Source organism: Echinops telfairi, unplaced genomic scaffold, assembly GCF_000313985.2.
Source record: "Echinops telfairi isolate 266 unplaced genomic scaffold, ASM31398v2 ScPeMD7_443;HRSCAF=831, whole genome shotgun sequence".
Taxonomy (NCBI): Eukaryota; Metazoa; Chordata; class Mammalia; order Afrosoricida; family Tenrecidae; genus Echinops; species Echinops telfairi.
The window spans coordinates 64,482,712-64,494,986 of record NW_022104341.1 but is presented as its reverse complement, the minus strand read 5'-3'; the positions used below and the strand labels follow the sequence as shown (position 1 = coordinate 64,494,986).

At 41.1% G+C, this 12,275-nt stretch overlaps 1 protein-coding gene across 6 annotated transcripts in view; it reads left to right on the top strand.

The window, feature by feature from the left end:
- Window positions 1–12,275, top strand: part of NFIA (nuclear factor I A) — a 693,058-nt gene that overhangs the window by 620,984 nt on the left and 59,799 nt on the right. For all 6 annotated transcript variants that reach the window (XM_045292063.1, XM_045292066.1, XM_045292064.1 and 3 more), the window contains one exon: window positions 11,498–11,676. In XM_045292063.1, coding sequence (XP_045147998.1) covers window positions 11,498–11,676 — 179 coding nt within the window. The remainder of the gene's footprint in view (window positions 1–11,497; window positions 11,677–12,275) is intronic.

Genomic DNA, 12,275 nt, shown 5'->3' with positions numbered 1-12,275 from the left:
TTTAAAACAAAAGCTATGAACAAATTCCTATCCACACTGCACATATCTTATTTTGAAGTGAAAAAACAAACGGGGCAAAAACACCTGGCGGGTGGGATAAATGTCCTCGGCAGGCCGCTTGTGGCCCGCGGGCCGTAGTTTGAGGATGCCTGGAGAGGTTCTAATTGGTTTGGCCTGTCCTGTCCAAGGAGTCAGGGGTAGGTAAGGTAGCCACAAGTAACCCATAGAAACAGTCCTCTTTCCAAAAGAAGGAGTGCAGGACCACAGGGAGGCGGGAATAATAGTTTTACGCTATAAGCAAAAACAACAAAGCTGTGGTGAACACTGGTTCATGGGTTCTGCACACTTAAGAACTAAGGGACTTGTGCTTTCAGAGCACAAGTAAAATTCAGGGCTTGGAAAATTACCAAAAAGCAAGCAAGTCTGTCTTAGAGGAAGCACAGCCAGACTGCTCTTTAGAAACAAGAATGGCAAAAATTCATCTCACCTACATTGGACATGCTATCAGAGGAATGTCCCTAGAAAATGACACTTCTTGGTAAAAGTAGAGGGTCAGTGAAACAGAGGAATACTCTCAGTGACATGGATTAATCCAGTGGATGCAACAGTGTCAAGCTCAAACATAACAAGACTTGTGAGGACGGGGCAGTGTTTCCTTCCGTGGTACATATGGCTGCTATGAGTTAAAAATAACTCACCTGCCCCTAACAACAACAGAAAATGGACTATTACCCCATGTAGTCACCTTTCAGGGTCACTTGAAAGTAGTTCAACCTTTAGTTCTCTATGATCTAGTGTTGTTACATTGCACCGTGTGATCCTGATTGTTCTCATGCATCTTGATTTACTCTAAAAACAATTCTAAAGATAATAAATAACCCAGAGTCTGGTATGCAATCTATATACACACCGTAGATCTTCAACACATATTTGTTGAATGAATGAACCCACAATGTATAGGCGCTGTTTCATGTATTAATTGTAAGAAAGTCTTTTAAATTGGTGCTATTGTCCCTAGTTTACAGACAAGGAGTTGTAGTCTCTGAACCACTAAATAACTTTTCTCATAGTAACATGCGGAAATGGATGGCATCATTTGATTTTCAACCCAGGGTATTCCAGTCTTAAACCTGTTCAAGACATATGATTTCCATTTTGCAATGTCAGACCATAGAGGCTAGACACAAAGCTAGTTGGTACCCAAGTGGGGATGAAAACTGTCTTCAGACACTGAACTGATTCTTCTCATGCTTCCTCCTCCTCTGTGAAATCTATTAGCAGTGGAAAATAATCCATTGTTGAGTGAATTTTGGAGGATACTTTGAATCATGTTGCTTAGAAATAGGGGTTTAAACTGCAAGTAAACAGGACAATTTGGTAGGGAAAGTGCCACGTATCAACCCATGCCTTTATGTTTGTTGTGGGGTTTTGTTTATTGTCTTGGTTTGCCTCTCCCCCACCCCCATACAGCAAAGTGGTAATTTATCCTTTAAGAAGATATACCCAAAGCCCATTTGTAGGCCACTGGAGATCCCCTTGCAAGTCTGGCTGGACCAGAGGATGTACACTGGTACAGATAGGAACTGGAAACAGGGAATCCAGGGCGGATGATCTCTTCAGGACCAGTGGTGTGAGTGGCGATACTGGGAGGGTAGAAGGAGAGTGGGTTGGAAAGAGGGAACCGATTATAAGGAACTATATGTGACCTCCTCCCTGGGGGACGGACAACAGAAAAGTGGGTGAAGGGAGACATCGGGCAGGGCAAGATATGACAAATTAATAATTTATAAATTATCAAGGGCTCATGAGGGAGGGGGGAGGGGGAGGGAGGGGAAAAATGAGGACCTGATGCCAGGGGCTTTAGTGGAGAGCAAATGTTTTGAGAATGATGAGGGCAATGAATGTACAAATGTGCTTTACACTATTGGTGTATGTATGGATTGTGATAAGAGTTGTATGAGCCCCTAATAAAACAATTTTTAAAAAAAGAAGATATACCACCTGTTTGGGTCTTACTTTTGAAATTCATTTTCTTATGATTGCTTTTTGAAGTTCAGGTGTATTTTCAACAGGCAGTTAGAGTGTACGTGTCTATTTCTTATAACTGGTGTGACCATGTAATCTATGGTGCTTTTCTTTTTTCCCTGTTTCTTATGTAATTATTTTGATTCATGTTTATTCATTCTTTATCTCTTGTATCATAATATTGCTTGTATATTGCATAGAAGTTCAAATTCCCTTCAAGAAAGTGGATTCCTGTGAACTTTGCTTATTAAACAATCACTCTTCATATTTCCAGTAATCACAGCTGTTGCATGGTAGTTGACTGCATTTCACATCAGTCATCATGGTGGCTTACTCAATTAGTGTGCAAACAGTAGATTTGGAGATAACTTAATACTGCAGAAACATTTATTAAAATAGTTTTTAAAGGCACATATAATCCTCCCTTGTTTCAGATTTTTTAAATTTCAGTTATAGTACTATGGATCAATTGTACTGAGTTATTTATAAACATAATCTCTGAGATTGAATTCCATACACCCACTGGAATTCAAAGCATGACATGAACTTCAGTGCCTGTTTTTTTGAATGCCTCATTCTTTGGATGAGAGAAAAGGGGGAGTTAGAAGTTGACTGCATATCAGTTACATAGTGGGAGAATCAAAACTAAAATGCAGGTACCTTTATCTACTTGGAAATGCTCTAGATTTTCTAGAATATTTGTAGGTGCTCTCTAATAAGCAACACCCAATAACTAACACTTTGGACTTTGCAAGATAAATAATGGATATTTCTATTGTCGTCCCTGTTTGGGAATGCCAAAGGGATTCCACGTTCAAAGTCTGGTTAGGTCAAAAGTCTTCCTGGGTAGCAAGCCTGTGTGGTAAAGGAGATAGACATTGTGGACACTCAAAATAGACACTCAAAGACTGAAATTCTAAGTGAAAAATGGAGCCTAGTGGGACACAGCCCCTATTTTTAGACAGAACCCTCAAGTTTCTAGATTACAGGAATGATATTTAAGCAAGCATACTTACAGTTTAAGCTGACTTAAACTATGTCTCCTCAATAAAGAACCTCTACAGACCGTTTTATTTATTGTATCTTTGGCTGTTAGGTCAAGGCTGTTGCTATGGCTGTTTGCGGTTTGGTTTTCATTGTGTTGTTCATGGAGTTATTGTCAAGCTCCTCATGTTACATCCATACAGATAGGCTGTTCTCTTTTCTTGATATTTATAAACTAATTTGTACAAGACCCAGAAAGGCAACAGCTGCCCCTTACTCTGTCATTCTTTCTGCCAGCAGAACCCTCACGGCAGGATAGATCCAAGCACACAGGAGAAAACTCCAATATAACTTCTTCCTTTCACTATCCATACTTTTCTACAATATTACTTCCAATGTAAGAAACCATTTATTGATCACTAAACCATATGCTCAGAACTCTGCCATGCAACTTACATACATTGTCTCATCCTCACAAAGATATATAAGGTACCATTAGCCCCGTAATGTAGATGAAAAAGCAGGTGTATAGGAGCTCAGAAACTTGAAGCATAGTAAAATGGTTGAGCTGGAGTTTGACCCCAGGTCCATCTGACTCCAGAGCCCATTGTCTCTGTATTACACACAATGCCTCATGTTTAACTTGGAATGATTCTCAAACATGAAGGTAGTCAACTTGCAGAGACCAAAGCATAAAAATGTCATATCATGATGAAAAAGGACAAAGAGCTATAATAGAGAGTTAGTAGAGGTATAAAAGACAAGCAGATTGCTTTGGGAAAGCTTCAGAAAAATGAGGTCTCCACAGGAAGACTGGTGGAAATAGGGGCCTGGTTTTGCAGAGAACAGATAGACGGAGCATTGGTTGTCAAGTGCTCAGCTGACAGACAGAACATGAGCAGGAGGATTTTGTGAACTTAGACCAGGGACTAGCACCCTGTAGTCCAAACACCAAATTCAACCCACTACCTGTTTTTGAAAATAAAGTTTATTGAAATACAGTCAGACTAATTTGTTCATGTATTATCTATGGCGACTTTTGCCCTGCAGCAACAGAGTTGAGTAATTGCAACAGAGACCATATCGCCTGCAAAGCCTACATTATTTACTATCCAGCCTTTACAGAAAAGATTTGTTACCCTTAATTTAAGAGTATAAGCCAGGGCTTTTACACAGCAGAGGTCTTCTAATAGCTCAATTTGATGAAGAAGAAATTAGGAAGGACATGTGTGTGTGTGTGTGTGTGTGTGTATGTTTTCTGTATTCTGTATTGTGTGTTGGTATTTCTGTTTTTCAAAAAAACCATTGGAATATAATCGGCACTTAGAAAATTCCATAGTTCTCATGGAATAGAAATATATCAGCCATCTTGGAAGTGTACAATTCCATAAAGTTACTTTGTACCTATTGTGATAATCTAGAAATACTGGTGCCGTGCAAATCATCATGCAATGTAATCTATTTATCTCCATTGATACATCCAGATCCTTCCACGTGCATGTCAGCTATCTTAAAGAAAAGTACTACATGTTTTGTTTTGTTTTTAATTAAAAGATCATTTTATTGGGGGCCCTTACAGCTCTTATAACAGTTTATACATCAATTGTATCAAGCATATTTGTACATATGTTGCTATCATTATTTTCTAAACATTTACTTTCTATTGAGCCCTTGGTATCAGCTCCTCTCCCCTCATGACCCCTTGATAAATTATAAACCATTATTATTTCCCTATCTTACACTGACCGCTGTCTCCCTTGCCCCACAGTTTCTGTTGTTCATCCCCCTGGGGGGGGGGTGATTGTCATGTGTCCATCATCCCCTTTCCGCCCCCGCCACCTCTCCCCACCTTCCTCTTACCCTTTTGATATCGCTACTCCCAATCCTGTTCCCGGATTCCATGTATTGTGAACTCTTATCTCTTATCTGTACCTGTGCACATGCTCTGATCTAGCCCGAAGTGAAAGGCAGTACTGGGGTCATGATATTGGGGGGTGAGGAAGCCTCAAGGAACCAGAGAAATATTGTGTGTTTCATTGATACTTTACTGCACCCTGATTGACTCATCCCTTCCCTATGACCCCTCTGTGAGGGGATGTCCCATTGTCTACAGATGGGCTTTGGGTCTCTGCTCCGAACCCCCTCGTTCTAAACAATATGGTTTTATTTGTTTGTTTTGGGTCTTCTGATGCCTGTTACCCCGGTCCCGGTGATACCTCATGATCACACAGGCTGGTGTGCTTCTTCCATGTGGGCTTGTTGCTTCTCTGCTAGATGGCTGTTTGTTTAACTTCAAGCCTTTAAGATGACAGATGCTATATATTTTGATAGCTGGGCACCAGCTACTTTCTTCACCACACTTGCTTATGTACCCACTTTGTCTTCACCAATTGTGCTGGGAGGGTGAGCATCACACATATGCTTTAACAACCTTGGCTTGGCTTGAGCCAAAAAACATGTTACTTAGAAAAGGGTCTTAACTCCTAAATGTTTGAAATCCATTGCCAGTTCCACTTTCCTGTGCCTCTGTTCCAATAAATACCAGAACTCCCAGCTTCAAGCTTTTCCATTCTAGAGAAAGGAGAGTCAGAAATGAAAAGCTATGGAATATATGGTTAACTGCCTCTGTGAGCAATGGCCTTCTTGCCCATGAGACCAGAAGAACTGATAGTGCCTGGTGGCCATTGCTTTATATTGTGATTTAAAAATTCCAAAGAAGAAACTGCATCAAAGTGGGGAAAGTACGGAAGAGGATTCCAAATTTCATGGACTCTAGAACTTCTCTCTCAAATTCACTGCCATTGAGTCTAGAAATCTTGACATTATTGCCCTGAGATAATCTTTAAACCTTAAACCATCAATGTCATCTGAAGGCATCTTAAAACCAAAACAATGGTTTGGGTTAACTAGTATATGATGAAATTGGTAACAGTTAAGATTAGATAAGAGCCTTAAAGGTCTGCGACTTTATGATAAGGAAGGAGGAATTACTAAGGAAAGGAGGTTGAGAATGGTTTCTTAACTCAAGAATGTTGAGTAATCGGTGCCCTAAAATTGTACATGCAGACACTGTGCAATTGGTGTGTGTTTTATTGTGTATATTCTCAGCAACAACAAAAAATTAGTAAACAAAAGGGTGGGAAAGGCAGATTCAATCCTTTCATGACTTAATAAATGATAGATTGGGGTCATTAAACTATTTCTTAGATTTCAGTGGGCTACCATGGTGTTCTATGGTGTGCTTTTGAATTTCCAAGAAACAAAATAATAGTAATTGACAAGCCAAACCATGCAGCTTCTGTTTGTCCTTATAGAAGGCTTTTCTTCCTCTTCTTTCCTCAGTAGACTATTTCTCCTTCTATTTTCTTTTCTTTTTAGTGATTTTCTTTGTTAAAAAGCTTTACACCTAAACATGAGAACTCGGGGATTCTTAATGCCACCTTTTTTTTGCTCTATGGAAATGGTTATTTTTGTCTCCAGAACGTCTTACTGTTGAAGACAGATGAGCAGCTTTTTCTTGCAACAGTGCTAACAGAGAGACAGTTTGGAATCTCACTTGTTGCCACTAGCTTAGTATTGATTAACAGTAAGGCTGTGAAGTTTTGCAAATGCCAGGGCTTATTTGAGAAGGAGGAAGTCTGTGTGTAACCCTGTGTTAAGAGCTTGCTGCACCTGAAGGAGGATTAGATGTGATTGTCTGTGCTGCTCTCTTGACAGTTTTCCTCTGGAGCCTCCCATAAAAGAGAGAGCAGGACTTAACGGCTGGTGCCAGAAAGCCAACACTAATGTGAAAAGAATCCAAGTCTCTGTCCAATCCATGGGAATCCGCAACCGTTCATGGAAAAGGAATAAAGTAATTAGGGCAATGTCAGGGTTACGCAGGCAAACATCTTTCAGCCCGTGAAGTTTTGGTTTGCGGGGAAATGTGGGAGGGTTATTAGAAATGTAATGTTAGAGGTTGATCTTGGGAAAAACTGCTGGAAACTGTTAAGGAGAGCTTGCTATCTTGTCTTCTACTCTCCTTCTTCCTATGGCTTGCAAAAGCAGCAAATACAAGGTTCCATCCAAGGTCGTGCGGCCACGCCTCCCTGGCATCCTCATCCTTTACTCCGCTTACCCTGGGCTTTGCAACGAGCGCTTGCTGAGTGTTGTCAAGTGGATTGCAACTCCTAGCAACCCCAAGTGATACAGGTAGAACTGCCCCCAAAGGGTTTTCTTGGATCTAACCTTTATGCCAGCAGATCGCCATGTCTTTTCTCCTGCTGAGAGGCTAGGTGAGTCAGAACCACAGGCTTAACCTTTGTACCACGAAGTCTCCCTGATTAGCCAGCTCTAGCTCCCATGATTAAACCTCACTGCCATCAAATAGATGCCAACTCATAGCAACCTATAGGACAGGTTAGAACCGCCCCCGTGGGTTTCCGAGACTGGAAATCTCTATGGGAGGAGTAAGCCTCCTCTTTCTCTCTGCTAAAATGTGAATCTCCAAGGCCCCCTCCCTAGGGTGGATTCTCAGCTCAATAATCACTTCTTGGATCATAGAAGTCTGTCAAGCATACATAATAACACACCTTAATGATCTTGATCTCCATGCCCACCCACCTCCACCCCTACCCCCAGTCATATATTCCAACAGAATGAGACTTCCAACTTTTGTCCTTCAAACTGAAATCAAGAGAGTATTTGAAATAATGCTGGGGTGGGTGGGGGGTGGGGGTAGCGCAAGTGCAAATAAGTCAACCAACCTGCCTGACCTGCTTTTTCCTTTTTCTTTTAAACATACAGTAACATGGTCATTTTGTAATACATGGCTGAGCTCTGTACCCTGCAGGACATTCTGATTCTCCCTTTCTTTAATTGTGGCTACTTTATGCAAGCCATGTGTAGGCCTGGCCATCTCAGCCAGACAAACCCGATCAAATTTCTGTCCTTCTCCATCTTATTTGTGTTCTTTGTGAAAAGCCCAAGCCATTGCTTGAAACAAGTTTGGCCTCTTGCTAAAGTTTAAAGCAGCAGTGTGGTCCATCCAGAGTGGAGCGCTAGACACTCGGTTGCGCCTGGCCTAGCATAGCAAGAGCACTAGGCCCCAGGAGCAGCCCTTTTAATACACTGAATGGTATTAATATCAACAGCAATACAGATGGACGTGCTGCAATAAACTGCAGTCACTTGAGAAAAGCCTTTATTGACTCTCAAGTAAATAATGCACATTTTAAAGGATCTAAATATGCATTTACATAATGTGCTATAATTTTTTATTGTGTCAACTATTCACCCACACACACATCCATAAGAGATGTTTTCTCCGTCAAAAATTTGGACTCAGACCCTTCTTTGTGCATTCCATTAGCATCTTGCCAGACTCATCAGTGTCATTCCTCTCGTATAGGGACCCGATCTGACGATCTCAATGTAAGTTTAATGACTTGACTGAGTAGTTGATTTATACCAATGACACTTTTCCAAAGCAATTTGGGACAACTTGGGCAAAAACACAGTGATACAAAAAAACACCTACCCCAAGACAAAAGAGAGACAGAAGGAGGGAAGGAAAGTATTCTGTGTTGCCAAAATCTTAGCTCTGAGTTTCCAGAGCAAAAGAAAATGGGAACACAGTGGATATGAGTGTCCAGTAGAAAAAGAATAGCAGGTTATCAGAGAAACAGTATATATTGAACAATATTTAACAGGCCTCTGTCCTATCTAGAGTAACGCTGCCTTCCGTTTAAAGATGCTCAGGCTTGGCACTTTGAATGACTTGTATCTAGTTCCACACGGCACTGATGACTGAACCAAAAAAGGTTCTAATCATAAGGAATCAGAGGTTGTAAAGATGACCCTCTGAAATTCAGACACAGCAATGTCTTAAGTTTAAACTCCAGGCTAGATGATTTCCTGGTATTAATTAAGAATTCATTGATCCTCACAAATTAGTCATTACAGGATTTACTCAGGATAGTGGCCATGTGCTCTTAGATTTGTGTTACAATGAACCTTATGCCTTAAGGAAAAGGCAAGTAAATTTGTCTTAGTGGATGCTAATCAAGAAATGGAGGTTCAAAGCTATGCTGTTAACGGTTTTCCTTTATATAGTTAATCCCCTCTAAAAAGGGGGTGGAGAAGAGGGCAGGAATGTTTAATATCAATGGCGGGTGGGGGCAATTCACTGGTGCTGCAGAAATAATTCCTCTACCACTTTCCTTTCACATCATTTTCTTTCATCTGCCCGTTCTCGACTTAAGTGATTCCCCCTCGCTCCTGTGGGCAACACACTCTGTTGGCCACTGCCATTCGTCATCTAAGTCCCGCATCACCTTTCGTTGTGCACCTGAAGCAATGCCAGGTATCCCCCGGCTCTGGTTCCTGGGGGCTCTGACGGTGGAAGGTGCCCCTGTGTTTGACATGCTGGAGAAGTTCAGCATATCCTCTTGCTTTATTCAGTAGATTGTCTGCCTCATTTGGGAAGTAACCACAAATCAGTTCTAGCTAGAAAACCTTCTGTCAAATTCAGGGTAGGGGCTCAGAGTTTCTTCCTACCAGCAAGGACTGTACCATCTGAGAAAAATGCTTTTGTGTTCCTTAAGGCCAGGAACACAGTTTCTAGAATAAGAAGATGGCCAGAGCCGTTCAACTTTGGGGCCTGTGGGTATTAACTTAGAGACAGACCATTACGGATTCCAAAGTTCTCAGTGCATTGTATGAAGTACTCAGTGTTTTCCAACTTTCCTGCAAGCTCCCTGGCTCTTTTCCAGGTAGAGAGAGAAAAGTTTGAATTTTGTGTATATCCATGTGATTATATTTTATTAATCACTGTACCACTCATTGTTCATTCAGGCATTTGTATCTTCACAAAGTAGTACTGAGTGTATGACAGTGTTGCAGTATATAAGCAGTTAAGTGGACAGAAAAGACTACTTATTAAGGTAGGGCACTCTGCGAGAGGAGCACCTTGGGAAGGGGAAGGTGATCAGAATTCTAGATGGTTAAGTTTGAGATGCCCTAGTTAACTGTTTGATTGAAGGGAAAGTTTTGTTTATTTGAGCTCAATGTTGTATCCAGAGCACATAGAGCAGGTTTGGGAAAGATTGAAGATCAAATGGTTGAAAGTATTTCAGAGGTTATCTGCAAAACATAGGATGAGTTACTGCTCCTACTCAAACCCCTCCTTTCTATATTTTAAGAACTACAGATACTTATATGACCCACCCAGTCCCTGCCATTTGAATGATTAGTGTAAAACAGAGCCTAAACTTTTCTTTGTTCAGGTGAGAACAAAGAAACCAGGGCCTGTGATCAATAGGGAGGCATTGTTTTTACACTTCTCACGCATGCCAGTGAGGTCATGTTAGGAAGGAGGGGCAGGGAGTCTATCTTACTTGCGTGGATTATGAATCACTCTTGGTATTTTAGTCTCCAAAATTTTTGGCATCCCTGTATTTTCTCTTTCCAGGGGTTTTCTGAGTTTAAAGAATTAAACTTCAAACATTAAATAATGAGAAGAAACAAGGGATTCTCTCCTCTGCTTTTATCTGGGGTACACATCTTTGACCCGCCGAGCAGTGGGCAGTGCTACCTTAGCACTGCGGGGCTGAGTGTCTCCGGCTCTCCCAACAGGCTTCCCTCGCCCTGCAGCTGGTTTCACCGATCTCCCTTTCCGTTCAAGGGCAAAATCACTCTCAGAGCAAGTATTAAGCACCGCACATACATTTTTTAAATCTAATGTAATCTTTCTCTTGTAAAAATGAAATTTAGCAGGGTTCAAATGTAAGGGAGTAATAGTTGTCTGTGTCTTTTATCGCTTTTTATGGGCAGAGGGCCAGCAGTTTAGCAGGGGTCACTGCCTGCTCAGCCTACAGGCTCCCCAGCTATAACATTCACGCATTTCCGAGTTTGGCTTTGAAATGGCAAAAGAGGTGACATAAACCTCCCCTGTGAAACGGGGCCCCCAAATTGCATAGGCTCATTAAGTGATCATTTACTACATACTTCAAAAAAAAATTTCATCCTGAATTAGTCCCTAGAAATTTCCTTGAAATGGGTATAAGAGCTTTAACAATGAATTATTGTCTATGGATAGCTCGGCGTGAAAAAGGATCCATATGTGCAAACTAGAATTTGTCATATGTAATGTCAGTTAAATCAGGTCTAATCTACCAAATACATTTTTTATTGCTTGCTTCATTAAAAAGGCTCTTAAGGTAATGAATAATCTTCAGCTTCACCAAGGATTATTAATGCCATTATAACTCATGCCCACTGAAAATAGAAAGACAGCTTGAAACTCTACCCTAATCTGACCTCCGTGTTTGTCGTAGAGCCTTAAGGAAGAAAATCTATCAGGCCTGTTCCATGTCTAATTCAGTCACATGAGCACTAACCCTCGGAACTGGGTCAGAAGAAGGAGTAAAGAAGGAAGTTGAATGAGGCTTAGGAGCTATGGCAAAGCAAGCCTCTGTCTTCATAACACTGATCTTTTCTTCTCCCGCAGCAAGTCCACATGCAACGCCATCGACTCTTCATTTCCCGACATCACCCATTATCCAGCAGCCTGGGCCTTACTTCTCACACCCAGCCATCCGCTATCATCCTCAGGAGACGCTGAAAGAGTTTGTCCAACTTGTCTGCCCTGATGCTGGTCAGCAGGCTGGACAGGTGGGGTTCCTCAATGTAAGGAAACCTCTTTTATTTCCCCCCTGTTTCTTTAGAAATGTTAACCGAATGTAAAAATAACAAGGAGAGACCTTATGACTATGTGACATTGTGTTCCAATGCTGGGCTGACTGACTGCAGGCAAATGCCATATTTATTCTAGATGGTGGGAAAGTTAGCTCACTCTAAGAGTGATTGGCCAGGGTTTCAAAACAGTGTTTGTGTTAAGTTTGCAACTGTCAAGCTTATGAATATAAATCATCTCAAGGGTGAACTGCATAACCTTCTGAGGTCTGTGGGCTGATCATTCCACCACATGCTTTCTAACCCTGAGGCTTGTGCAGTTAACAAAATAGAAAGACCAAATAATTTAAAATAATGATTTGGGATGGTAGAGAGAGGTAGGGGGATGAGGGAGACAGATGTTTCAGATCAGCGGAGTTGATATATATATATTTTTAAATACAGTCTTCTAACACTTTGGATCAAGTTGACCAGTACTTGAACTCAAGATGCTAGAAGTACAGTTTATTATGATTTGTTATTTCTGCAAGTAGTTATCTTTTCCACTTATCTTTGTATAAAGTCAAACAGTATTCAATAGCTTCAAATGAATA